We start from the raw sequence: 27,997 nt of genomic DNA, 5'->3' as shown, positions 1-27,997 counted from the left end.
GGAAAAGTTGAAGTGTATAAAGGAATCCGTGCAGTTTACACCAAAGTGCCCCTGATCTGGACGCCAGGATATTTAAATCGAGCTTTAAGTGTGATGGAGGATGTAGTGAAATCATCAGATGAAATAAAGCTTTGTAAAGAAGCGGTAAGGTTTACGATGTGTAGTATACACACATTACACATTTCATTAAATCTGTCAGTTTGGATGCTTGGCTTTAATTTTGCTTGCTATGTATTGAGCAATCTTTTAATTTTAAAATTCTTACCTTTTGAGTCAATTTCTTCAATGATTTCCACCTTCCATATATCTATAAACATTAAATATCTGAAAGGAAATGATATTAAGAAACAAAAAAAGGCCCGAAATGTCAACTGTACCTCTTCCTATAGATGCTGCCTGGTCTGCTTGCTTGTGTTTGCATTAGGAAGCAAACTGTTGTTTTGTAACCTATCATGGTTTCTGTGCTTTACCAGTTATCAATTTGTTCATTCAGGGATTTAAGTGTTACTTTTTTTTTTAGAGATACAGCATGGTAACAGGCCTAACAAGCCCATGCTGCCCAAATACATACCTCTACTGACCTGTATGTCTTTGGAATGTGGGGGGAAACTGGAGCACCTAGAGGAAACCCACACAGTCAAAGGGAGAATGTACAAACTCCTTACAGGCAGCGGGCTGCTGGCGATGTAATAGCTTTACTTTAGCCACTATGCTACCATGCCACCCAATTTAAAAAAAATAAAACCCTATCTTACAGTCATTGGGTAGGCTCAAACCATCAACCTCTTGTTTAACAGCTGAATGTTCTGGCCAACTGCTACATCATTAAAGGTCATGCCATAAGACCATAGACCATAAGAGATGGAAGCAGAATTGGGCGCCATCGACTCTGCTGCACCATTTTATCATGGGTGATATATTTTCTCTCTCAAATTCATCCCCCTGCCTTCTCCCTGTAACCTTTCATGCCCTGACTAATCAAGAACCTATCTACCTCTGCATTAAGTATACCCAATGACCCGGCTTCCAGAGTGACCTATGGCAACGAATTCCACTAATATGCTACCTACTGGCCAAAGAAATATCTCCTCATCTCCATGCTAAATGGATATCCCACTACTCTGAGGGTCCTAGACTCCCCCACTATAGGAAGCATCCTCTCCACATCCATTTTCTTTAGGGCTTTCAACATTCGATAGGTTTCAATGAGATCCCTCCCCCACATTCTTCTAAATTCCAGTGAGTACAGGCCCAGACCCATCAAACGTTCCTCAAATGATAACCCTTTCTTTCCTGGAATCAGTCTTGTGTACCTCCTCTGAATCCTCTCCAATATTTGCTCATCCTTTCTCAGCTAAAGTGCCCAAAACTGCTCACAATACTTCAAGTGAGGCTTCACCGGTGCCTTACATCCTCATCATTATGTCCTTGCTTTTATACTTTAGACCTTTGGAAAGAATGCTAACATTGCATTTGCCTTCCTCACCACCAACTTAACCTGCAAGTTAACCTCTATGGAATCCTGCACGAGGACTTCCAAGTCCCTTTGCACCTTGGATTTTTGAATTTTCTGCCTATTTAGAGGATTGTTCCTGCTACCAATGTGCATGACTTTCTAACACTGTATTCTATTTGCCACTTCTCTGCTCATTCTCTTAATCCATCTATGTCTCTGTAGCCTCACTGCTTCCTCAGCAGTACCTGTTGCTCCACTTATCTTCATATCGTCTACAAACTTGGCCACAAAGCCATCAATTCCATCATCCAGATCATTAACATATAACGTAAAAAGAATACGTCCCAACATTGACTCCTGTGGAACACCAGCAGCCAGTCAGGAAAGGCTCCCTTTATTCACACTCTTGGCTTTCAGCTGGCAAATCTCTAAGCTCTGAAATTCTCTCATTAAATTTCTGTATTTTGCTTTTTAAAATTTTTCTTGAAACCTATAAACCAAGGTAGGTTAATTGGCCATTGTAAATTGTTCCATGATTAAGTTAGCATTAATCAGGGTTGTTGGGGTTGCAGGGTAGCGGGATTCAAAGGGCTGGAAGGCCCTACTCCATGCGGTATCACGAAATAAACCACACTAAATAAACCAGTTGTGCAGAAAAAACAAATTCTGCCAACAGCAAAAAGCGAACAAATAAAACACAAAACATTAAACATTAAGAACCACAGAGGCCCAAAAAAATGTGTCCACAGCCACAAGACGCCAAAGCGAGTAAAGTCAGTCAGAGCCGATGGCCACAGCCACTGAGTCAGTTAGGCGCTGGGGCAATGGCTTCAGATCAGAGCCGCAGATCCAGTTCTGCACTGAAGTGCCTCGATCAAATCATGAAATAGTAAAGCATGTTCAGCATTGAGGATATTGAACATCAAACCACAGCTAAAATTGAGCCTACAGCTACATGCCACGAGCCTCTGAGAAGATGAAAACTTGCTGTGTGGGACCCGAGACCCCTGCACCTTCTTCTGGCAGCAGCAAGAGAGAGACAGTACTGAACATCCATTCATTTTTAAGAGGTACTTAAAGGGAAAAATCTTTTTACACAGAGTTCAAAGTAAATCTATAATCTTTGAACTTTGTACATGTACGTCACTGTAAATCACAGTAAATACAAGAAATACGATGGAGTCAATGAAAGACTGCACCCAACAGGACAGACAAACAACCAATGTACAAAAAAAAACCAAACTCTGCAAATACAAAAAGAAAATATAACAAATAAATAAATAATATCGAGAACATGTGGTGGTATGGGTCATGAGGGCCCCTGTATCTCCTTCCTGATGACAACAGTGAGACGAGAGCATGAATTGAATTGACTTTTGTACTTACATCCTTCATATACATGAGGAGCAAAAATCTTTACATTACGTCTCCGTTCAAATGTGCAATGTTTAATTATAGTAATTTATAATAAATATTATGTACAACAGGCTAGTCAATATAATGTAGAAATACAGTTGCATCAGCATGAATTAAACAGTCTGATGGCCTGGTGGAAGAAGCTGTCCAGGAGCCTGTTGGTCCTGGCTTTTATGCTGCGGTACTGTTTCCCGGATGGTAGCAGTTGGAACACTTTGTGGTTGGGTTGACTCAGGTCTCCAATGATCCTTTGGGCCCTTTTTACACATCTGTCTTTGTAAATGGCCTGAATAGTGGGAAGTTCACATCTACTGATGTGCTGGGCTGTCTGCACCACTCTCTGCAGAGCCCTGTGATTGAGGGAAATACAATTCCCATACCAGGCAGTGATGCAGCCAGTCAGGATGTTCTCAATCGTGCCCCTCTAGAAAGTATGCAGCCAGTATGCACAGACCACGTGAGATCCTCGGTGAAGTTAATGCTGGGGAACTTAAAGCTGTTCACCCTCTCATCCCAGATCCATTAGTGTCTATAGGGGTTAGCCTGTCTCCATTCCTCCTGTGGTCCACAACCAGCTCCTTTATTTTTGTGACATTGAGGGAGAGATTGTTTTCTTGACACCACTGTGTCAGAGAGATGACTTCTGCTCTGTAGGCTGCCTCATTATTATTTGAGATTAGGCCAATCAGTGTAGTGTCGTCGGCAAATTTAATTAGCAGATTGGAGCTGTGGGTGACGACACGGTCATGGGTACCCAGAGAGTAAAGGAGGGGACTTAGTACGCAGTCCTGAGGGGCACCTGTGTTGAGGGTCAGAGGGGCACAGGTGAGGGAGCCCACTCTTACCATCTATCGGCAATCTGACAGGAAGTCCAGGATCCAGCTACACAAGGCAGGATTAAGGCCGAGGTCTCTGACCTTCTTGTTGAGCCTGGAGGGAATGATGGTGTTGAATGCTGAACTGTAGTCCAAGAACAGCACTCTCACATAAAAACATAGAAACAGAGAAAATAGGTGCAGGAGTAGGCCATTCGGCCCTTTGAGCCTGCACCGCCATTTATTATGATCATGGCTGATCATCCAACTCAGAACCCCGCCCCAGCCTTCCCTCCATACCCCCTGATCCCCGTAGCCAAAAGGGCCATATCTAACTCCCTCTTAAATATAGCCAATGAACTGGCCTCAACTGTTTCCTGTGGCAGAGAATTCCACAGATTCACCACTCTCTGTGTGAAGACGTTTTTCCTAATCTCAGTCCTAAAAGGCTTCCCCTCTATCCTCAAACTGTGACCCCTCGTTCTGGACTTCCCCAACATCGGGAACAATCTTCCTGCATCTAACCTGTCCAATCCCTTTAGGATTTTATACGTTTCAATCAGATCCCCCCTCAATCTTCTAAATTCCAACGAGTACAAGCCCAGTTCATCCAGTCTTTCTTCATATGAAAGTCCTGCCATCCCAGGAATCAATCTGGTGAACCTTCTTTGTACTCCCTCTATGGCAAGGATGTCTTTCCTCAGATTAAGGGACCAAAACTGCACACAATTCTCCAGGTGTGGTCTCACCAAGGCCTTGTACAACTGCAGTAGTACCTCCCTGCTCCTGTACTCGAATCCTCTCGCTATAAATGCCAGCATACCATTCACCTTTTTCACCGCCTGCTGTACCTGCATGCCCATTTTCAATGACTGGTGTATAATGACACCCAGGTCTCGTTGCACCTCCCCTTTTCCTAATCGGCCACCATTCAGATAATAATCTGTTTTCCTATTTTTGCCACCAAAGTGGATAACTTCACATTTATCCACATTAAATTGCATCTGCCATGAATTTGCCCACTCACCCGACCTATCCAAGTCACCCTGCATCCTCTTAGCATCCTCCTCACAGCTAACACTGCCGCCCAGCTTCGTGTCATCCGCAAACTTGGAGATGCTGCATTTAATTCCCTCATCCAAGTCATTAATATATATTGTAAACAACTGGGGTCCCAGCACTGAGCCTTGCGGTACCCCACTAGTCACTGCCTGCCATTCTGAAAAGGTCCCGTTTATTCCCACTCTTTGCTTCCTGTCTGCTAACCAATTCTCTATCCACATCAATACCTTACCCCCAATACCGTGTGCTTTAAGTTTGCACACTAATCTCCTGTGTGGGACCTTGTCAAAAGCCTTTTGAAAATCCAAATGTACCACATCCACTGGTTCTCCCCTATCCACTCTACTAGTTACATCCTCAAAAAATTCTATGAGATTCGTCAGACATGATTTTCCTTTCACAAATCCATGCTGACTTAGTCCGATGATTTCACTGCTTTCCAAATGTGCTGTTATCACATCTTTGATAACTGACTCCAGCAGTTTCCCCACCACCGACGTTAGGCTAACCGGTCTATAATTCCCCGGTTTCTCTCTCCCTCCTTTTTTAAAAAGTGGGGTTACATTAGCCACCCTCCAATCCTCAGGAACTAGTCCAGAATCTAACGAGTTTTGAAAAATTATCACTAATGCATCCACTATTTCTTGGGCTACTTCCTTAAGCACTCTGGGATGCAGACCATCTGGCCCTGGGGATTTATCTGCCTTTAATCCCTTCAATTTACCCAACACCACTTCCCTACTAACATGTATTTCACTCAGTTCCTCCATCTCACTGGACCCTCTGTCCCTTACTATTTCTGGAAGATTATTTATGTCCTTAGTGAAGACAGAACCAAAGTAATTATTCAATTGGTCTGCCATGTCCTTGCTCCCCATAATCAAATCACCTGTTTCTGTCTGTAGGGGACCTGCATTTGTCTTTACCAGTCTTTTCCTTTTCACATATCTATAAAAGCTTTTACAGTCAGTTTTTATGTTCCCTGCCAGTTTTCTCTCATAATCTTTTTTCCCCTTCCTAATTAAGCCCTTTGTCCTCCTCTGCTGAACTCTGAATTTCTCCCAGTCCTCAGGTGAGCCACTTTTTCTGGCTAATTTGTATGCTTCTTCTTTGGAATTGATACTATCCCTAATTTCTCTTGTCAGCCACGGGTGCACTACCTTCCTTGATTTATTCTTTTGCCAAACTGGGATAACAATTGTTGTAGTTCATCCATGCTATCCTTAAATGCTCGCCATTGCATATCCACCGTCAATCCTTTAAGTGTCATTTGCCAGTCTATCTTAGCTTATTCACGTCTCATACCTTCAAAGTTACCCCTCTTTAAGTTCAGAACCTTTGTTTCTGAATTAACTATGTCACTCTCCATCTTAATGAAGAATTCCACCATATTATGGTCACTCTTACCCAAGGGGCCTCTCATGACAAGATTGCTAATTAACCCTTCCTCATTGCTCAAAACCCAGTCTAGAATAGCCTGCTCTCTAGTTGGTTCCTCGACATGTTGGTTCGAAAAACCATCCCGCATACATTCCAAGAAATCCTCTTCCTCAGCACCTTTACCAATTTGGTTCACCCAGTCTACATGTAGATTGAAGTCACCCATTATAACTGCAGTTCCTTTATTGCACACATTTCTAATTTCCTGTTTAATACCATCTCCGACCTCACTACTACTGTTAGGTGGCCTGTACACAACTCCCACCAGCGTTTCCTGCCCCTTAGTGTTACGCAGCTCTACCCATATCGATTCCACATCTTCCCGGCTTATGTCCTTCCTTTCTATTGCGTTAATCTCATCTTTAACCAGCAACGCCACCCCATCTCCTTTTCTTTCATGTCTATCCCTCCTGAATATTGAATATCCCTGAACGTTGAGCTCCTATCCTTGGTCACCCTGGAGCCATGTCTCTGTGATCCCAACTATATCATAATCATTAATAACAATCTGCACTTTCAATTCATCCACCTTGTTACAAATGCTCCTTGCATTGACACACAAAGCCTTCAGGCGCTCTTTTACAACTCTCTTAGCCCTTATACAATTATGTTGAAAAGTGGCCCTTTTTGATGCTTGCCCTGGATTTGTCAGCCTGCCACTTTTACTTTTCTCCTTACTACTTTTTGCTTCTCCCCTCACTTTACACCCCTCTGTCTCTCTGCACTGGTTCCCATCCCCCTGTTGTGAACTAACCTCCTCTCGCCTAGCCTCTTTAATTTGATTCCCACCCCCCAACCATTCTAGTTTAAAGTCACCTCAGTAGCCCTCGCTAATCTCCCTGCCAGGATATTGGTCCCCCTTGGATTCAAGTGTAACCCGTCCTTTTTGTACAGGTCACGCCTGCGCCAAAAGAGGTCCCAATGATCCAAAAACTTGAATCCCTGCCTCCTGCTCCAATCCCTCAGCCATGCATTTATCCTCCACCTCATCGCATTCCTACTCTCACTGTTGTGTGGCACAGGCAGTAATCCCGAGATTACTACCTTTGCGGTCCTTTTTCTCAACTCCCTTCCTAGCTCCCTATATTCTCCTTTCAGGACCTCTTCCCTTTTCCTACCTATGTCATTGGTACCTATATGTACCACGACCTCTGGCTCCTCACCCTCCCACTTCAGGATATCTTGAACACGATCAGAAATATCCCGGACCCTGGCACCAGGGAGGCAAACTACCATCCGGGTCTCTGGACTGCGTCCACAGAATCGCCTATCTGGCCCCCTTACTATCGAGTCCCCTATCACAACTGCCCTCCTCTTCCTTTCCCTATCCTTCTGAGCTACAGGGCCGGACTCTGTGCCAGAGGCACGGCCACTATCGCTTCCCCCGGGTAAGCTGTCCCCCCCAACAGTACTCAAACAGGAGTACCTATTATTAAGGGGCACAGCCACCGGGGTACTCTCTATTACCTGACTCTTCCCCCTTCCCCCTCCTAACCGTGACCCACTTGTCTGCCTCCCGTGGCCCCGGTGTGACCACCTGCCTATAACTCCTCTCTATCAACTCCTCACTCTCCCTGACCAGACGAAGGTCATCGAGCTGCAGCTCCAGTTCCGTAACGCGGTCCCTTAGGAGCTGCATCTTGATGCACTTGATGCAAATGTAGACGTCCGGGAGGCTTAGAGACTCCAGGGCCTCCCACATCCGACACCGAGAACAACAAACTGCCCTCACACTCATACTGCCCCCTCCTCAAATAACAACAGAAAACGAATACCAAACCTTCCTCGCCTCGCCCGTTTCCGCCTAAGCCCGTTGAGCCGAAGCCCTTAAGCCTTCACTCTGCTCCCGGCTCACTCCGCAGCCCGCAAACTCCGCTGCCCGCTGTATGAGGCTCTGCTCCTTTTAAATCTGCCGCGCTGCACTGCCCGACGTCACACGCCTGCGCAGTCCCGCCTCTCTGAATGCCGTTGGAGAAAAAAAAACGAAAAACATTACATAAACATCCCTCTTCTCCGAATGTGTAAGGACGGTGTATAGAACTGTGGCTATTGTGTCGTCTGTTGATCAGTTGTGTCGGTAGGCGAATTGTAGGGGTCCAGTGTGGGTGGCAGCATGCTGCAGATGTAGTCCTTCACCAGCCTCTGAAAGCATTTGCTTATTATTGAGTGAGTGCAACAGGATGCCAATTGTTCAGACATGTTACCTTGGTCTTATTAGGTACAGGGACAATGGTGGATGTATTGAAGCAGGAGGGCACTCTACACTGGGAGAGGGAGAGATTAACAATGTCTGTAAATATACCTGCCGGTTTTGTTATGCACATCCTGAGTACTCACCCTGGGATGCTGTCTGGTCCTGCAGCTTTGCGACTGTCCCCTCGTTGGAAACACCTGCATACTTTGGCCTCAGACTTGACCAAGTTGCTGGTCGCATTATCTCCAGGTTTCCTCAGGGGCTCAGAGTTGGCGACATCGAATCAAGCCTAAGAAAAAGATTTAGCTCATCTGGGAGAGAAGCATCAATGTTGGAAACTCCATTACATTTAGCTTTGAAGTCTGCGATGGTGTGCAGACCTTGCCATAAGCTGCGTGTGTTGTTGGTGGAAAGTTGAGTCTGAATCTTGTCTCTGTATTGTGTTTCGCTGCTTTAATAACTTTGCGCAGATCGTAGTTGCATTTCTTGAGCTGTTGCTGATTACCGGCAGTGTAACCTCTGTCTTGTCGGAAAGGGCTGCTTGCGTGGAACTGTTGATCCAGGGTTCCTGGTTTGGAAAGGCCCTGACTGATTTCTGGGGACAACATCCTCGATGCAGTTCTGGATGAAACTCGTGACCCCTTCCATGAACTCGGAGATATCCTTATCATGGAAGACGTTCCAGTTGACGTCATCAATGCAGTCCTGCAGCATGGAGGCTGATTGGTCGGACTGGATGTGGGGATCTCTGATGATGGATGCTGCTTTCCCTCAAGTGTTCCTTGTAGATGTACTGAATGTTACCCATGATGAACTGGGCTGTATCCACTACTTTTTGTAGGCTTTCCCGCTCAAGGACATTGGTGTTTCCATACCAGGCCATGATGCAACCAGCCAATGTACTCTCTACCACCACATCTATAGAAGTTTATCAAATTATTAGGTGACATGCCAAATCTTCGCAGACTTCTAAGAAAATAGAGACGCTGTTGTGCTGTTTTTGTACTGGTACATACGTGCTGAACCCAAGACAGGTCCTCTGAAATGATAACACCAAGGAATTTAAAGTTGCTCACCTTCTCCACCCCGATCCTCTGATGAAGACTGGCTCACAGACCTCTAGTTAACTCTTCCTGTCAACAATAATCAGATCCTTGGTTTTGCTGACATTAAGTAAGAGGTGGTTGTTGTGACACCACTCAGCCAGATTTTCAATATCCCTCCTATATGCTAATTCATCACCACCTTTGATTCCGCCAACAACAATGATCTCGTCAGCAAACTTAAATATGGTATTGAAAATCTGCTTAACCTCACCGTCATAAGTATAAAGCGAGTAGAGCAGGGGGCTAAGACCACAGTCTGTGGTGCACCTGTGCTGAGAGAGATTGTGGGGGAAGATGTTGTTGCCAATCCAAACTGACTGGGGTCTGCAACTGAGGGAATCGAGGATCCAGTTGCACAAGGAGGTATTGAGGGCTAGGACTTGAAGCTTATTGATTATTTTTAAGGGGATGATAGTACTGAATGCCAGGCAGTAGTTAATGAAGAGGTTCCTGATGTATGCATCTTTGCTGTCCAGATTGAGTGAAGATCCAGTGAAATGGCATCTGCTGTTGACCTGTTGTGAAGGGGGGTTATTTGCATGGAATCACCTTCCAGGGGAAGTGGTTTAGGCAGTTATAATAAAAACATTTAAAGGCATTTGAACTGCTGACTGGATTGGAAAGGTTAAGACGTTTATGGGCCGAACACTGGAAATTGAGATTAGCTTGGATGGGGCATCTCAGCATGGAGCTATTTGGTCAAAGGACTATGTGAGTCTATGACCTATCACATTGACTAAGCATGATAAACTTGTGTCAGGTGACATTCTCATGACACAATTGCAGTGCTTTTGCAATATTTAATGGGGGCATGTGGCTGATGAATGATCACATCTATCTTCTACTTAGTTGGCATTTGAGATGAGTCTCATTCAGCATGGCAGGGGAATGGACACTGAAGAGTCTTGATAAGTGCAGTACTGACAAAAACAAAATATTATAATTTATTCCATTCAGAATACCAACCATTTACCTTAAAATATTAAATATATATTTTTAAATGCCTGGTTTCCCTTTTTAAGAGTTCCAAGAGAAGCTTAGAAAAATAGAGGGCTGTGGGTAAGCCTAGGTAGTTCTAAGGTAAGGACATGTTCAGCACAGCTTTGTGGGCCGAAGGGCTGTATTGTGCTGTAGGTTTTCTGTGTTTCTAGAACATGTGTATACCATTCATAAATACATATGGAAAAATGTGATGAGTGAAAGAATTTGAGGATGCATTAAATCAGTCATTCCTGTGGAAGTATTTTAAAATATCAATAATTAATATTTTGAATATTTCTACTCTTATAAAGCATTTTTTTTTTCTTCACTTGGAGATGGCTGTGAAGGTTGTAAACATTCTCAGTGAGTCTCCTCATCCTGCAAGACCTAGATTGCCTTCATGAAGAGGAGAATTTTGCCAGCAGCTGTCACTCTCCTGACCATATTCATTTGCTGGAATGAGTACATTTCAGTAACACTTATGTAAAGGATTTTGTCTCTTAATTCCTGTTCTACCAATGACATTCAGTCTCTGTAGCTTCCATAAACAAAGCTTCAGTGAATTATTCTTACATTTGTCAAAACTATTTTTACATATTTTTAACAAATGATAAAATTTCAATTTCTTCTTCACCAAATTCACTAAAATTACATTGCTGCTGAGCAGTATCTTACATAATGCCAGCATTTAACCATCTAATTTATATGCCAGCAACTGGTTATTCCTGTTAACATCCTCAAATTCTTAAGATAATTCTGAGAAGTGGTTCTTGGTATTAAAGTTTGGAGCACTGTATCCTATTACTTGGAATATTATATTGTATTGGTTAGGGGTTTTGTTATTTAATTTATGAAGCTGGTTAGTTTAACTTACTTTAAAAAGTTAATTTTAATATATGTTTGTTTATGAGTCTCTGAAAAACATTCTGCTTCATATTGCGGCAGCAATGAAAGCTCATTAAGGTTTCAGTTTTGATATCTTAATTCCAGTTTATGTGGGAAATTAATGCAGAAGCAAAATAATTCCATTTTTAGGCATGTTAAACTCTTGGTTTAAATATCCTCCACCTAGTTGTCTTGAAAATAAAGCCTGATTAGATTAGTATTACAGAATCTTGGCACATAACAAAATGTTGTTATGACATTGTAGTCATACTGAGAAGACTGTGGCTTTTTATTGAAGTTAAAACCCATTATCGTGTTCAGTGACACTGGGGAGACAGTATTGTGGACTTGGAATGTCTGCCAGAAGTTGCTTCTCATTTTTATATTGGGCCAACAAAATAATTTATCTGCTGCCATCCTATTTTGAAGTGTTGTCTGACCATTAATAGAACTCATGAACTTACTTTCCTCGTGTAAAGGACATTGGAAAAGTCAATTCAGATAAAGGGTCTTGGAGTCACAGAGTACAACAGCACAGGCTCTTTGGCCCATCTAATCCATACCGACCTGACCTTCTACCTAATCCCATTTATCTGCACCCAGAACATATCGCTTCAAACCCTCCCATCCATGTACCCATCCAAACTTCTTATAATTGAATCCACATCTCCCACTTCAACTTGCAGCTTGTCCCACACTTGCACTACACTCTGAGTGAAGGAGTTCCGCCTCAGATTTCCCTTAATTCTCTCACCTATTATCTTAAACCTATGACCTTTAGTCCTCATCACCCAGCGTGTAGGGAAAAAGCCTGCATACATTCACCCTATTTATACCCATTGCAATTTGGTATACCTCTATAAGTTCTTCTCTCATTCTCCAGCACTCCAGGAAATAAAATCCTAATTTGCTCAATCTTTTCCTTAAACTTGGGTCCTCAGGCCCTAGCAATTTCCTTGTAAATTTTCTCTCAACTTGAATTTTTAAATGTTTTTCTTTCTGCAGATGCTGTCTTACTTACTGTTTCTAGAATTTCTGTTTCTATTTCAGGTTTACAGCAACTACAGTTTCTTGATTTTGATTTAAAATCAGTATGAAGAAAATTCAGAAATATCCACCCGTATTTGCTTAAAGCTGGAAATATCTAAATAGATATCAATGTATATTTTATACTATTCACTTCTTATGGAGAACAGTGCCATGGGACAGATTAAAGGCTCATCCTCTATACATTTGTTAAACCACACTGTCATCATAATGTAAAGGATAGTGGAAAAACAGAACTGTCTGCTCCAAAAAGATAGTGAGATTAGATCAGATAAATTTAAAAAAAAAGTTCTGTTTTTATCTTTTGATAAGCAAGGTGTTAAGTATTATTGACGCAAGGTGGATCTGGAGACCAGCAGTGATTAAATTGAATGATACAGCAGGTTTGAGGAACTGATGACCTAGGCCTTTTCCTTTATTCCATTAGAATATAATTTGACTTTATCGTCTATTAGGATTAATCTGCTATTTGAATTGTTAATCGGTCATCATACGTAGAGCATACCTTATGAGTCAGGCAAATCACATAATTAGCTGAATGAGCTGTGGTGCTGTGAAATATGTTATTGTTTGTGATTTAATGTATGAAAGAAATGTTCAAGTTCAAAGTAAATTTCTTATCAAAGTACATATATGTCACCCTATACAACCCTGAGATTCATTTTCTTACGGGCATACACAGTATATCCAAGAAACACAATAAAATCAATGAAAGACAGCACCCATTAGGATGGACAAACAGCCAACATGCAGAAGACAACAAACTGTGTGAGTACAAAAGAGAGAGGAAAAAATTATGATAGCGATAAATAAATAAGCAGTAAAGTTTGGGAATGTGAGATGAAGAGTCCTTGAAAATGAGTCATTGGTTGTGGGAACAGTTCATTGATGGAGTGAGTAATGTTATCCCCTCTGGTTCAACACCCTGGTGGTTGAGGGGTAATACAAAGTACAAAGTAAATTTTATTATCAAACTACTATAAAACTATATGGTTGTAGCATATACAACCCTGGGCATGCTGAACAACTCTATGGAATAATAACTATGATATGATCAATGAAAGATCATCCAGAGTGCAGAAGACAACAAACTGTGCAAATGCAAAAATAAGTAAATAGCAATAAATAACGAGAGCATGAGATAAAGAGTCCTTGAAAGTGAGTTCATTGGTTGTGGGAACCACTCAATGATGGGGCAAGTGGAGTTGAATGTAGTCATCGTCTCGTTGTGTGAACCCTTAGTGCCTAGGTGGCACATGGGGCCTCGAATGTAGTTGTCCTCTTTTATTAAAGAGCCTGATGGTTGAGAGGTAAGAACTATTCTTGAACCTGGTGATGCGAGCCCTGAGGCTCTTGTACCTTCTGCCTGATGGCAGCAGTGAGAAGAGAGCATGACCTGGGTGGTGGATGCTGCTTTCCTATGACAGTGTTTCATGTAGATGTGCTCAATGATTAGGAAGGCTTTACCCATGATGTGCTGGGCCGAATCCATTACTTTTTGTAGGATTTTCCATTTGTGTTTCTATACCAAGCTGTGATGCAGCCAGTCAATATACCCCACTATACATCTATAGAAATTTGTCAAAGTTTTAGATGATGTACATGCTGCTACATCTCTGCAAACTCCTCAGGAAGCAGAGAAGCTGCTGTGTTTTCTTCATAATTGCACTTGTGTGCTGGGCCCATGACAGGTCCTCCAAAATAGTAACACCTAGGAATTTAAAGTTGCTGACCCTCTCCACCTCTGATCCTCTGATGAAGACTCACTCATGGACCTCTGGTTTCTTCCTCCTGAAGTCAATAATCAGCCCCTTTGTCTTGCTGACATTGAGTGAGAGGTATTATGACACCACTCAGTCAGATTTTCAGTCTCCTTCCTATATGCTGATTCATCACCACCTTTGATTCCGTCTACAACAGTGGTGGCATCAGCAAACTTGAATATGGCATTGGAGGTGTGCTTAGCCACACAGTCATAACTATAAAGTGAGTAGAGCAGGGGATTAAGCCCACGGCTTGTGGTGTACCTGTACCAATGGAGATCATGGAGGAGATGTTGTTACCAATCCGAACTGGCTGGGGTCTTGAAATTTATTGATTAGTTTTGAATGCTGAGCTGTAGTCAATAAAGAACATCCTAGTGTATGCATCTTTACTGTCCAGATGTTCCAGGGTTGAGTGAAGAACCAGTGAGATGGACCTGTTGCTCAGAAAGGCAAATTGGGGCGGATCCAAGTTGCCGCTCAAGCAGGAGCTGATAATGTTTCATCACCATCCTTTCAAAACAATTGATCACTGTGAATGATAGTGCATCTGGGCAATAGTCATTGAGGCAGGTTACCAGGTTCTTCTTGGGCACCAGCATAATCGAAGCCTGCTTGAAGCAGGTGGGTACCACATACTGCCGAAGTGAGAGGATCTCAGTGAACACACCAGTCAGTTGATTAGCACAGGTCTGTAGTACATGGCAGAGGTTCCCCATCCTGTCCGGATTCTTTCCGTTGGTTCACCCTCCAGAAGACAGCCCACATGTCAGCTTCAGAGACTGAAATCATAGGATCATCAGAGAATAAGGGAGTTCACAATGGTTCTTCCATGTTCTGATGGTCAAAGCGAGCATAGAAGGCATTGAGCTCATCTGACAGCAAAGCCCTGCAACACCAGTCGACTATCCTTTATTGATTGAATTTCCACTTTGCCTGTGAAATAGCTTTCCAGAGATCATACCTGCGTCTCTTGTAACTTTCTTGGTCTCCAGAGTCAAGTGCCTCTGATCTGGCCCTCAGAAGATTTTGGATCTCATGGTTCATCCAGGGCTCCTGATTGGGGAAGACTGAATGATTTAGTGGGGACACGCTCATCTACAGCTGCTTTAATAAAGACCGTTACAAACATAGTGTATTCATTCAGATCCCTCGATAAATGCCTGCACATGGCCCAGTTCACTGACTTGAAGCAATCCCGTAATTTTTCCTCTGCTTCCTGCAACCAGCTCTTTGATGTCCCAACCTCTGGAGCTTTGCTTTTTAGCTTCTGCATGTACGCAGGTCAGAGGACAGCCAAGTGATCTGATTGACCAAAATGCAGTCTGGGCAAGGAACAGTAGGCATTACTTATCTTAGTATAGTATGTTGGTCTAGTGTGTTGGGACCTCTGGTGCTACAGTTTATATGCTGTTGGTAGTTCGGCAGGGTTTTCTTCAAACAAGCCCGGTTGAAGTCTCCGACTATGATTTGAAATGCGTCGGGTTGGGTTGTTTCTTGTTTGCAGACGACATTGTCCAGTGTTGTGAGTGCTTGATTATGTTGGTAGTTGGTGGTATGTAAGCTGTGGTCAGGATTATGGAGCAGAACTCCCTTGATAAATAGAACAGTCAGCATTTGATAATTAGGTGTTCAAGGTTGGAGGAACGTGAGTTTGACAGAACTGCCATGTCGAAGCACCAACGAGAGTTCACCATAAAACACACACCTCCTACTTTTGCCTTTTCTGAGTCAGTGTTTCGATCCATTCCGTGAATGGAGAATCCTTCTGGTTTGACTGCTGCATCTGGCGTGCCCATTTCAATAAAGCATCGAATTGAGCAAATTCAGTTGCCTCCGATACAGCAGTCTTGCCCTCAGGTCCTCAATTTTGTTCTCCATTAACTGCACATGTGCCAACAAGATGTTGGGAGAGGAGGCCTCATGCCTCTGCATTTCAACCCGGTTTGGATTGCCCCTCTCCTGCCTTGCTTTCAGCCATAGCGATGAACATTAAGGTACTGTGCCTGACTGGTTCATGTTCTTCAGTCAGTCTTGAGATACAAAGATCATTGAGTTGATTTAAAAGTCAATTGCTTGGAGGGAATCTACATGCTACAGATTGCAGTGAAAGTAATTGAAAATTTGGAACAATTTTGTGCAGCCCACAGGATGTCGCTGATGATTGCTGGCGCCATCTTGAATGCAGTAATTGTTTCTGAAAGCGGTGGTGTGGGTCCTGAGGCTCCTTTACCACCTTCTTGATGGCAGAAGCAAGAGGAGAGCATTGTTTGGATGTTAGGGGTCCTTGATGATGGGTGTTGCTTTTCTGCAACAACACTCCACATTGATGGGGAGAAATTGGGGACTTCTCCCCTTCCTTTCCAGTCCTGAAGAAGGGCCTTGGCCTGAAACATTGGCAGCTCCCTGGCCTGCTGAGTTTGTCCAGCATTTAGTGTGTGTTGCTTTAGACGTGGTCAATGATTGAGAGGGCTTTGCCCATGATGGACTGAACCGTATCCACTACTTTTTGTAGGAATTTCCATTCAAGGTCATTTCCATTTCCATACCAGGCTATGAAGCAATCAGTCAATAGACTTTCCATCATACATTTGTAGAAGTTTGTCAAAGTTTTAGATGTCATGCCAAACCTTTGCAAACTTCGAGAAAGTAAAGGTCCTTCAGTGCTTTCTTTGTAATTGCAGTTAGCTTAATGCTGTAACAGCATCAGCAACCCAAGTTCAATATCACCGCTATCTATACAGTTTGTACGTTTTCCCGTGACCGCGTGTTAATTTTTCAGGACATTGACTGTTTCTCTTTCTACCAATGCTGCCTGATCTGCTGTGTTTTTCCAGTATTTTTGGTATTCTGTGGCCAGGTATTGCACATCTGGGATTGGAGGTTGGGCTCCATGAAGGCATTGTTCATCGAACATTGAACATGCATTCAGCCTGCTTGATACTGAATTGTAAGGGGAAGAAAGATTTTTAAAAGTTCATGACGTAAACATGAAATACTTTTATTACTGCTACAAAATAATTTCAATTAATGAAAATTGGTTCTACACTGTCAGTTAAAGAGCGTCCATGTCTTTTGAGGCTGGGGTAATCAGCAAATGTATACTTTTATTTTTAAAATTACCTGTAACTCCAAACAGGACTTCTGTATCCACAAAAACAATGCATCCTGTTTTCCACACTTACTATCAGATCTTTCTAATTTAAATCTGCAGTCCTCTGAATTGAAGGAGATAATAATGCACAATCAAGAAAAGTCATTTGGTACACTGAGAAATGGTTAATAAATTTGAAGGCACATGAGACTGCAGATGCCGGAATCTGGAGTACAAAGCAAACTGCTGGAGGAGAATCATGATGCAGGTTCTCGACTCAAAAGGTTGACTATCCCTCTTTTTCCACAGATGCTGCTGGACTCACTGACTCTGTCCTGCAGTTTATTCTTTTGAAATAAACTTAAAGATACAGTCAGAAACCCAAAATATGACTGCTATCAGGATCCTTGTGAGGAACTGTTGCAAATAACCGAAATGTTGTCCAGATAAGTATGGACAAATTGTAGACCAGTGCACGAGAGATCTCTTAAATTGTCATATGTCAAAACACTGCTTTTTAAAGGACATGCACTGCCATTTGGGAATCTCCTCTGGCTAAACTCAAGTTTCTGGTTCGTGTTTTGGAGCATTTCACATTATGCAAGGAACTTCCTTATTTCTCATCTAAACTATCTTGACAGAACCTTCTAAAGCCACAACCTCTTAAGAACAGGTAAAACGCAGATGAGGGATGGGAACAACACCACACATAAATTCACCTCCAAATTGTACACTCATCTACCTCGGAATTAAATTTCATCACCAGAAGGCAGGATATAAGAAAATGCCTCAGCACCACCATCACATTGATGCCAACCAAAATTCAAAGTATATTTATTATCAAAGTACATATATGTCACCAGCTACTACCCTGAGATTCATTTTCTTGGGGTTATTCACATAAACGTAAAGAAACACAATAGAATCAATGGGGAAAAGCTGCACACAACAAAGACAGACAACTAGCCAATGTGCAAAAGACAGCAAATTGTGCAAATAAAAAGAAAAAAGAACAAAATAATAATAATAATAAGAATAAATAAATAAATCTTGAGAGCATGAGTTGTAGAGTCCTTGAAAGAGAGTATGAGCAAATAAAAACTAAACTTTCCAGCACTGTTGTCAGCAGCAGCACATTTAGTAGAGAGGCAGATTCATAGCTCTAGTGACTAGGGTTCAATTCTGTTTGTTTGGAGTTTATGTTTTCCATGTGTGAGCATGTTGATTTCCTCTGGGTGCCCCAAATTTCCTCCTGTTTCCCTCAAAAATGTGGGTTGATGAGCTAATTGGCTAGCATAAATTTTCACACATGCAGTAAGTGGTAGAACTGATGAGAAAGTGAGGACAATGAAAGGGGATTAGTATTGAATTAGTGTAAATTAGTGCTTCATGGTTGGTGCACACTTGATCGGCTTAAGGGCCTGTTTCCCTGCTGTATGATTCAAAAATCTAGTTTGATTTTAAAAAACAATGGAAAATTATGAAAATAGAATTATTAATTTTGCAGATATAAAGGATTTGGGGAGATTTACGTGGACAAAAAAATGCAGATGAATATTAAATATTACCCCTGTGGGTGGAAAATATATTTCGTGTACTTTTGAAGTAGTTAAATGCAAAGCTGAAAGAGATCCAGAGTCTTGGTAAATTACAAACTCCAAAGCAATAATTGCGAATGCTGGCTTGTTACCAGTGAAGTCACAGGAGATTTGTGCTCTTGTTTTGCAGGTGGATGTCATGGCAACAGTATTGCAGACTGCAGCAACTGAAACTAACGAATCCACACTGACTGAAGAATCACAGGAAAGAAAACAAGAAGTTGCCCCTGATGAGGAGGATTATATTGAAAGATCAAATCTTCCAAACTACTTAAACAAATTTAAGGTACTTAGAACACAGAAAAATTACATTCTAAGAAAACGTTTATGAACAACTTATGTGAAATATTCCTATATATGATTAGTGTCATCATTGGCAATCTCTTGGGGTTGAGGATCACATTTCATCATGATGAGATGGGTGGAAGAGTAGTTTGGCGGTTGATGCATCCTACCATAATTTACACTGAGCTGCATCGTATTCCTGATGAACGGACTCAAGAGTTACACTGCCATTTCTGTATCCTCTGTTTTGAGAGGATATGAACCAGAGATTCCCATGAGCCTTGAATCTCTTCCTACATTGAGCTGATCATCTGTTGTCCTGGCAGAGGTCAGTGTAGACCTGGTTTGAGACTTTATTAATGGGTGGAGCTGTACAAACTGTGTGGGCCTGTCTATCAGAGCTGATTGACTGTATCTAATTTCCCCAACGTTCGGGATATTAGCCACCAAGAGAGTACTGATGTTACTTCGCTTACTCAGACAAAATTGAAAGATTTTCTGGACTGAAAGTAGAATTTCTCCTGTGTTTAGCGGTGCTTGCTGTAGGTGATATACTGTATCTCTCTGAAGTGTACAGGCTGCTGTCAAGCAGACCATGAACTTAGTGTTGGGTTTGAGGTCTTGCTCTTCAAAATTTTTTTTCCTCAGATGACCAAACGTTGTGCTGGCACTCTGAAGGCATTTAAGAAATTTATCATAGTTATGTGTCTTCATTGAGACAGCTCCTCCAATATGGGATGTGGTCCATGTTTTCAAAATCATTTGTGGACCTTTTTGTCATGTGTGGTATTGTGCATTTGGAATAAATGGTTATGAACATTTATTTAGCTGATGTGAAGTAGAAGACCCATTCTCTCAAATATTTCAGTGAACAAGTTGACAGTAACAGTCTCTAATATGTGCATCAGTAAGTGTCATCAAAATACTGCAGCCCATATAGATTTGTTCAAAATGGCATTTTCCCAAGGGAGCCTGAGATTGTCATGATACTTAATCTGCCAACATCCCTACTATATTATCTAATCCAGATTTTTAGTGATAGACCTGTGTATTGCCATTATGTACCAGAAATATTTTTTATTCCACATTTGAAATTTTTAAACAAATCTAGTACAGGTTGACCTTCACTAGTCCGACTACCTGTAATCCAGTTCCTTTGATAATCCGGCGCTGATTATGCTTCATGTGATCCTTCTGTAATTCGGCATTTTCACTAATCCAGCACTCCTCAGGTCCCAATGGTGCCGGATTGGTGAAAGTCGACCTGTATCCTTTTTTGTCCTTCACAATAATTCAAAATATTTGTATTTTTACATCTTCTGGCATAAAAGATAAATTTATTTTTCATCTTTTATTTAAAGAGCATTCTGCATTGATGTGATTCTGCTCGGGAAATGTCTTTGTCAAATCAATAGTTTCATTACAAAGCAATCTTGCAATATCTATTTCTTGATTGTAACAGGAAATAGCTTAATGACAAGTATGATCCAAGTTCATACATTTTCTCTGCACAGATACTATATGTCTAATATTGCCATAGATTTTTATGGTCAGTTATATTTCCAAACAGTGACAACTTTCTGGAAGGTCTATCATAATTGCAGTTTCCTTCTATTTCTAACAAACAGGTTCGGTGTTTTAAATTAATTGTCTAGTTTGTGAAGTTTTACTCTGGAAATTAATTTGTACAGTGCTATTTTTTCAATGCTCTGTGATTGAAAATTGATTTTAGGCAGTCCCATGGAATTGTGAGTAGCTTGCTTCCAGTGCAATTTTATGGGTGCTGAGGTCAGTGTTCTGCTGAGATCTGCAGATAAGGCAGTGGTTGCTTCAGACGTGGATAGTGGCTTTTCTTGGCTTCTGTGTGCATTGTATGAGCTGGAGGACTTCAATGCCAGTTTGAACGTTCCTGTTCTGCTTTGAGCATTTGCGGATTTTTTGTTTGGAGATGTTAATTGTTTTTTTCCCCAGAAACTTTGATCAAATTATTGAATCTATTCCCTGACGCATCATGTAATCTCTACCTGTGACAAAGGTCAGGACAGTGGGCTGTTGCAGGAGTCTGGTGCTATCCGGCTTGTGAATGAGAAGCTGCCCATTACAGCCAACAGAGCATAACTAGGGGTATTGACAAAGCAGATATAGGTTTGCTCCTCTTTCCAGTGGTTTTAGAGAATTTTATGGAGACTGTGTTGGTTTCTTGTGGCTGTTATAGGCAGTCCATGTCTTAAGAGCACCAAGAGTTTTGTGGCAGTTTTGAGCTCCTGATCTTCAAATACTCTTTTCCTCAATTAACTAAGGGATAAGCTGGACTATTGAAGGCAATAATAAAATTCATCACTGATAATCTACTTTCTCCCAAAAGTAGCTCAGAAGAAATGTGAAGTGGTCCATATTTTACAGACTCTCGCCATGAACATTTGTTGTTGGAGGGTAGTATTGTACACCCGTGGCAGGTTGATAGAGGACCTTTGTCATGCAGATACAAGAATAAGATATGATTCATCCTTTTCTATACTTCATCATCTGAGACATGAAGATGTTTTGCTTCATACCCACCTCTTGTGACCCCCTCGCCCTGTTCTCCAAACCAGCCCCAGTCATAACTACCAGCCATCTTTTTCCTTCCTGGACCTGGCATTGGTCCTGAGTGGTGCATTTTAAAATCTGAAAAAGTGCATGATAGATGGGGGAAGATAGAGAGGACAAAGGGGAAAACAAAAAACAGAGCAATGTGGGGGAGAAGTGTGTGACGATAGGAGTCAGCTGCTGGAGCTAGACAAGCAGGAACACAAAAAGCTACCCTGCTGGATTCTGATAAGGAGGTAAGAAATGGGAACTATTTTGATTGTGAATCTTTGGCACTATTGAATCTGTAGGAGCTAGCTCACAGCCAAAGTATGTTCCATTCAAGCCGAACAAGACATAATTGCTTGATGCTTTTGCCTTTAGAAAATTTAAAATTGGAATCTGTGCAGGATCGAGTTTTGCAGTGGGTTTCAGAGCAGTAATACCATTTGAAAGATTGGGTTGCTTTGTAAATTGCTGAAAGAGGATGGTGCATTTAATATTGCTTGATTGTTAAAATGTAAGATTAAAATGGACACATTAATGCTGTCCCTTGAGAAATTCAGTTTTTCCATAAAGACAATTTCTATACATTTTCCTTAATTGGTTTTGTTGCAGACTTTTATTCAAGTATAAGGGGCAAAAGCATCTGGTGTTAAATATCAGACTCCAGTGTGTCTACAGTATGTTTTATTTGTTATTTTACAAGCAGAGATAAACAAACTACAGTTTCTCCCTGGGCACGTGTTCCATCTTCTTGTCTGTTGAACAGGTGAACAGCATTCAAGTTAACGATACCTGAGCCCCTGTCAACTCTAGGGACAATATTTTCCTGTGCTTGCTTACTGGTATGTGGGAGCTAGTATGTCACCAGAGAGTATTAATGGGTGTTGTGTTTGGTTTCTGCATGAGGTGTTGTATCCCTCCAAAGATTAGTGAAAATCTCCTGTTAATTTTCTCTGTTTAAAGAAGGGAACCATATCATGTTCTCAGGTTTGTAAAACCTTGTCATCCTTAAATGTGGAGCTATGATTCAACAAGGTAAACCAGCTAGGACCTTCGTTGCTTTTGTGCCCTCTCTCCAGCCTGTATCATTTTAGTAGACACCCTGGAAACTTAACGATTTTTTGTGAATCTTTGCCTCGCCTGGCAGGGCTCTTTAGGGCCCTGTTTGGTAGTGACGGAGGAAGTGCAAGGACAAGTGTTGTATCTACTGTAAAGGCAGGGGAAACTGTCTGGAGTCAGGGAGGGATAACCCTTCCTATTCTAACACTGATCTGGTTCCAAATGCTATTCTCCTCTTCCCCTAAGGTTCCCATTCTCACCTTCTTATCAGAATCCAGCAGGATAGCACTTTATGTTCCTGCTTGTCTAGCTTCAGCTGCTGTCTCCTACCTTCACACACTGCTCCCCCTCTTTGCTCCATTTTCTTGTTTTCCCCTTGTTCCTCTCTCTTTCTCTGTCCCCCTCTATCATACACCTGCCCCTGTTTTCCAATTTCATCCCTGCTCACCTCCCCTACCTGGCCCATCTTGCCTGTCATTGTACACTCCTTCTCGGTCTACCAGTCACCTCAGAATCCTTTCATGCCACTCTCCTTTTTATACTGGCCATCTCACCTCTCCACCCACAGATGCTGTTCAACCTGCTGAGTTCTTCCAACCGATTTTTCCTCCATATTCTAGCATCTAAATTTTCAAAGCCCTTTAAGTAGTTCTTCAATGTTTTCATAAAACAATTAACAGCATTTATTTCTTCAATCAAAACTGGTAGTGATTGCTTGCAAATGAATCAGTAAGTGTGGTAGTGAGGTAATCTCTAATATGAATAGGACTATGTTGTGTATACCTGCTTTCCCCAGTGTAGAACTATGGGTCCAGATGTGAAGCTCATCAGCTCTGAATTTTTCTCTTCCTCTAAAGTTTTAGATCCAGTGTATTCTGGATTGAACACCACTGATTTTCAGCTTGTTCCTGGCTTCTGTGTTGCAATGGACAGGCACAAGTCAGAGGCAAGCTGACCTGCAGGTGGTTCACTGTGGAATTGCCAACCAGTAGTCAGCTCTTACCCAGAAATTCTCAAAAATCTTTTGTAATTGACTCCACAGGAGTTTCTTGTATTAAAAATTAATTCTGCCCTCAGTAGCTTTAAACAAGTTGTATCATTGCAACAGTTTTTCTCAGTGGATGATAGACTGGAGACACAATAACTGATCAGGGAATGAATTTCTGGCATCTTTTTTTTATGCTTTGAGGCAAAGTAAGTGGAAACTGGTATGTTTGGTTCTGCAGTTCTCTTGCCAACAATCCTTTACATCAGTTTGTTTTGTGTATTTTCCTCTCCATCTTCTGAGTAATTTTCTATGTATCTTTCAGTTTTGTGCTCTTGTGGTTTTATCTGTTACTCTTTTGCTTCCTGAGGAAGGACAGCTATATGGAGCATAAATATTAGTGCAGATCTATGACATTGATTGCCATATTTCTGTCTTGTATATTTATGACATTTTCTGAGTTCATCTATTACAATTTTACCACTGTCCTTATCTGCCTTAGTTTCCTGTTCAGTCTTTTTCTCAGTTGACATATTTATCTGTTCCAAATTGCTATTCCCTCACTTTCTGCTGGAAATTCAGAACAGCAGTTGAAAATATATTGGAATTCTGCCACTGTCTGTAAAAAGAAACAAGCAGTTCTTCCTTTTTGGGAACGCTCTCTTTGCCAAAACTGAAGATTGAGGTAAATAGGCAATCACAATAACAATATATTCAAAACACCAGATATCCATTCTTAGAAGAAGACTTAATCTAAAAAATGTCATGAAAAACTGCATTATAAAAGATAATTAGTGAGGTGGAAATAAAGAATGGGGAAAAAGAGCATTCTTAAGTTGTGAGAAAAGAAACAAGTAATCAAGTGAAAAAATCTGTGCGAGAGAGAATAATCTGGAAAACAAGTCATATCACCAGCAGAAATAAAGTGTAAATAAAGCAAATGAAACTGCATCTGCCAAGACATTACATGGACAAAAGACACAAGGCCTCCAATCCACATCATTTCTGAAAAGGAATTTGAAATCATTTTATTCAGAAAGTCATTGGTGCAGTTGTCCTAGTTCTTTGCATCATGCTATTGTTTACACACCCCTGTGTCCTCATACCTATAATTTGTAATGAGTGGCCTTTTTAGTTGTTCTCTTTTCATTAGAACAGTTCACATATCATTGAGTAGAGTGCCTGATCATTTATCTCCTCTTCCTCTCTTTTCTCTACTTTTTTCATCTTTGATAATAATAAATAATTTTCCCTTAGTTATCATTTTGATGGTGGATAAATACTCCAAATTGTACATTGTTGTTCTTTTTTTCTCTCTTCATTGATAGAGCTGGAGTAGCAGGACATAGCAACAGGCCCTACAGCCCACAATGTTGTGCCAGACTAATTAAATTAGTAATCAAGTACCCAACAAAACTGATCCCTTCTGCCTCTATAATGTCCATATCCTTCCATTTCCTGAACATGCATGTGCATATTTCGGAGCCTCTTGAATACCTCTGTTGTATTTGCCTCCTCCACCACCCAGGCAGCTACCGCTTTGTTTAAACAAAGAAAACTTGCCCCACACATTTCTCGCCTGGTACTAGACCTGTCAACCCTCGGAAGAAGATACCGGTGATCTACTCTATCTATGCTTCTCATAATCTTATAAACCTTTATCAGATCTCCCCTCAATCTCTTAATGCTCCAGAAAAATCATTCCAAGTTTGGCAACCTCTTCTGCCCCCTAATCCAGGTATCATCCTGATAAACATCTTCTGTACCATCTTCAAATCTCCAACGTCTTTCCTATAAAGGGGCAACCAGAAATGAATGCAATACTCTAGATATGGCCTAACTAGAGTTTTATAAAGCTGCAAAATTACTTTCCAATTCTTGAACTCAAATCCTCAACTAATATACTTTCTTTAACATCTATCAACCTGTGTGGCCAATTTCAGGAAGCTATGGACTTGGACCTCAAGATCCCTCTGCACATCAGCACTGTTAAGAGTCTTGCCATTAGCAGTATATTATGACTTTACATTTGAATTATGCACATGCTGATTCATAGGTTTTTTAATAATACACAATCTAGTTCTCTAAAATGAGCTAATCTACTCTGTGGATATGTTTGAATGTTCAGTCTACTCATATTGTTTTGTTTAACTTGGCCATGGCCAAGAGAAGAGAAGTTAGTGGTTGGTGTAAAACCAGAAAATACTGGAAAAACTTGACAAGTCAGGCATTAGATTGGGAGAGGGAAACAGAGTTAGTGGTTTGGGTTAATAACCTTTCGCTAGAACTAAATAAATGTAAAAACAAGGCATGCTTTAGTTGCAGAGCAATGGGAAGTGCGGCAAAAGCAAAAGTGATTACTTTGATCGGGTGGAGACTGGTAGACTGAATGGGGATGCTTTCTGATGTAGTGGTGAGGGCTCTTTGTTCATAGATTTATCTGAAAGTGATAGAAATAGGAAATGCATGAGGAAAGTACTACAGATAATATCGAAATAAAAACAGGGAGCTCAACGGTTCAAATGCTAGGATAGGCTAGTTAACAAATCATTGAATTCAGCGCTGAGTATTGAAGGCTCTAACATGCTTAGTTGAAGGATGAAATGCTGTTCCTTGAGTTCATGCCAGAACAATGTTAGATATCAAAGTTAGAGTAGGAGTGGAATGGAAAATTAATGTTTAATGTCTGGAAGCTATGCGGACAAAATGGGAGTATTTTGTGAAGGAGCCTTAATTCGTTCTTCATTTCTCCAATACTGAGACCGCATTGAAAGCACCAGATGCAATATGCTAAGAAGAAGTTATATGCCTTGCAATTTAATGTACTGTACTCACAATTTGGTTTCCCTTACACTGGTAAAACTGCTTGCGGATTGGGTTGATGGCTTTGCGTAACAGTTCCATTCAGTGTTTCAGTGATCCTGAGCTTTTAATTACCTGTCATTTTAATATTCCATCCTATTCACATTTTGACCTCTACCTTTGCCTGTTATAAAATTTCAACAAAATCCCACGTAAGTGTCAGGAATAGCATCTAATTCTGAATTGGCACACTGTGCCTTCAAAACATAATACTAAATTTAAACACAAGAGATCCTGCAGTTGTTGGAAATCCAGGGCAACACACGCACAAAATGCTGGAGGAATTCAGCAGGTCAGACAACACCTATGGAGAGGGGAAAAAACAGTCGAATGGGCTCGACTTGAAACATTGACTATCTATTCCTCTCTATTGATGCTCCCTGACCTGCTGAGTTTCTCCAGCATTTTCTGTGTGATTCACTAATTTTAAACCTATCATTTAAGTAGTCCTTCAGGTTTATATCAGAGCTGCCATTAACATGAAGCATTAATTCTTTTTCTCCCCACGTGCTGCCTGACCTACAATTTTGGCATATTTGTTTTTAATTAGCATTTTAGGTATCTGAAGATTTTTTTGCTTTTCATTCAATGATGCCAGGAACAAATTCCTTTGACTCATCATGCTTGTACATTGTCTTACACTTTGTAAACTTCTAATAATGGCTTTGGGAACCTAATTATAGACTAGTTGAAACTCACTTCTAGATTTGTATTCTGCTGATGGTTGATATGCTTTTTTTTCTGATAGGAACTGCATGCAAAACTAGAGTCACTTGGAAAGATAGAAGAAGAAGGACTATTGGCACAGACGGACAAGCTCATCAAAGAAAATCTTCCATCATATGAAAATGATGAGATCCTTAATTATGAGAAGAAGTTAGAAAAATGGGAAGAGGAGCGTGCTGGATTGATTCAACGTGAAAAAGAGTTGAAGGAGAAAGCTCGTCAAGAAAGAGAAGCTAGACTAGCAGCAAAAGCTAGAAATTAACCCTATTTAAGTTCTCCTTTACCCCAACTTCTGGACCTTCTATAAATATTACTGTTTTGATTAAATAATGCCATGAAACATACTAAGTGTAATATTTTTTACATCTAATAATGAACATTAAAAGCATTTATAATTCTTGGTGAATAAAATCCAAAACTGAATCCAATATTTTCCCCAAGGAATTTTATTTGAACTTGAATGAAGCAGATCACAGGAAACAAACAGCTAATGTTTCAGAGTTAACAGAAGTGGAAAAAGGGATTTTGATGTGAAATGTTAACTGTTTCTCTCTCCACAGATGTTTCACGATCAGAGTGATTACAGTGTTTTTTGTTTTGATTTCAAATTTTCAGTCTTTGTAGTTTTTGAAATTAATGCAAGAGGATT

The 27,997-nt window shown here is 41.1% G+C and overlaps 1 protein-coding gene across 1 annotated transcript in view; it reads left to right on the top strand.

Annotated features, from left to right (window-relative positions):
* The window catches only part of mrps27 (mitochondrial ribosomal protein S27), a 113,820-nt gene extending 86,050 nt beyond the window's left edge, over nt 1-27,770 (top strand). Inside the window, exons 9-11 of the mRNA XM_063049219.1 lie at nt 2-144; nt 18,988-19,143; nt 27,371-27,770. Coding sequence (XP_062905289.1) covers nt 2-144; nt 18,988-19,143; nt 27,371-27,610 — 539 coding nt within the window. The 3' untranslated portion in view covers nt 27,611-27,770. The remainder of the gene's footprint in view (nt 1; nt 145-18,987; nt 19,144-27,370) is intronic.
* The last annotated feature ends 227 nt before the right edge of the window (nt 27,771-27,997 follow it).

The sequence above is a fragment of the Mobula hypostoma genome, chromosome 5 (genome assembly GCF_963921235.1).
Source record: "Mobula hypostoma chromosome 5, sMobHyp1.1, whole genome shotgun sequence".
NCBI classification, from domain to species: domain Eukaryota; kingdom Metazoa; phylum Chordata; class Chondrichthyes; order Myliobatiformes; family Myliobatidae; genus Mobula; species Mobula hypostoma.
The sequence above is the reverse complement of the archived record's forward strand: the minus strand, read 5'-3'. Positions and strand labels throughout refer to the sequence as shown.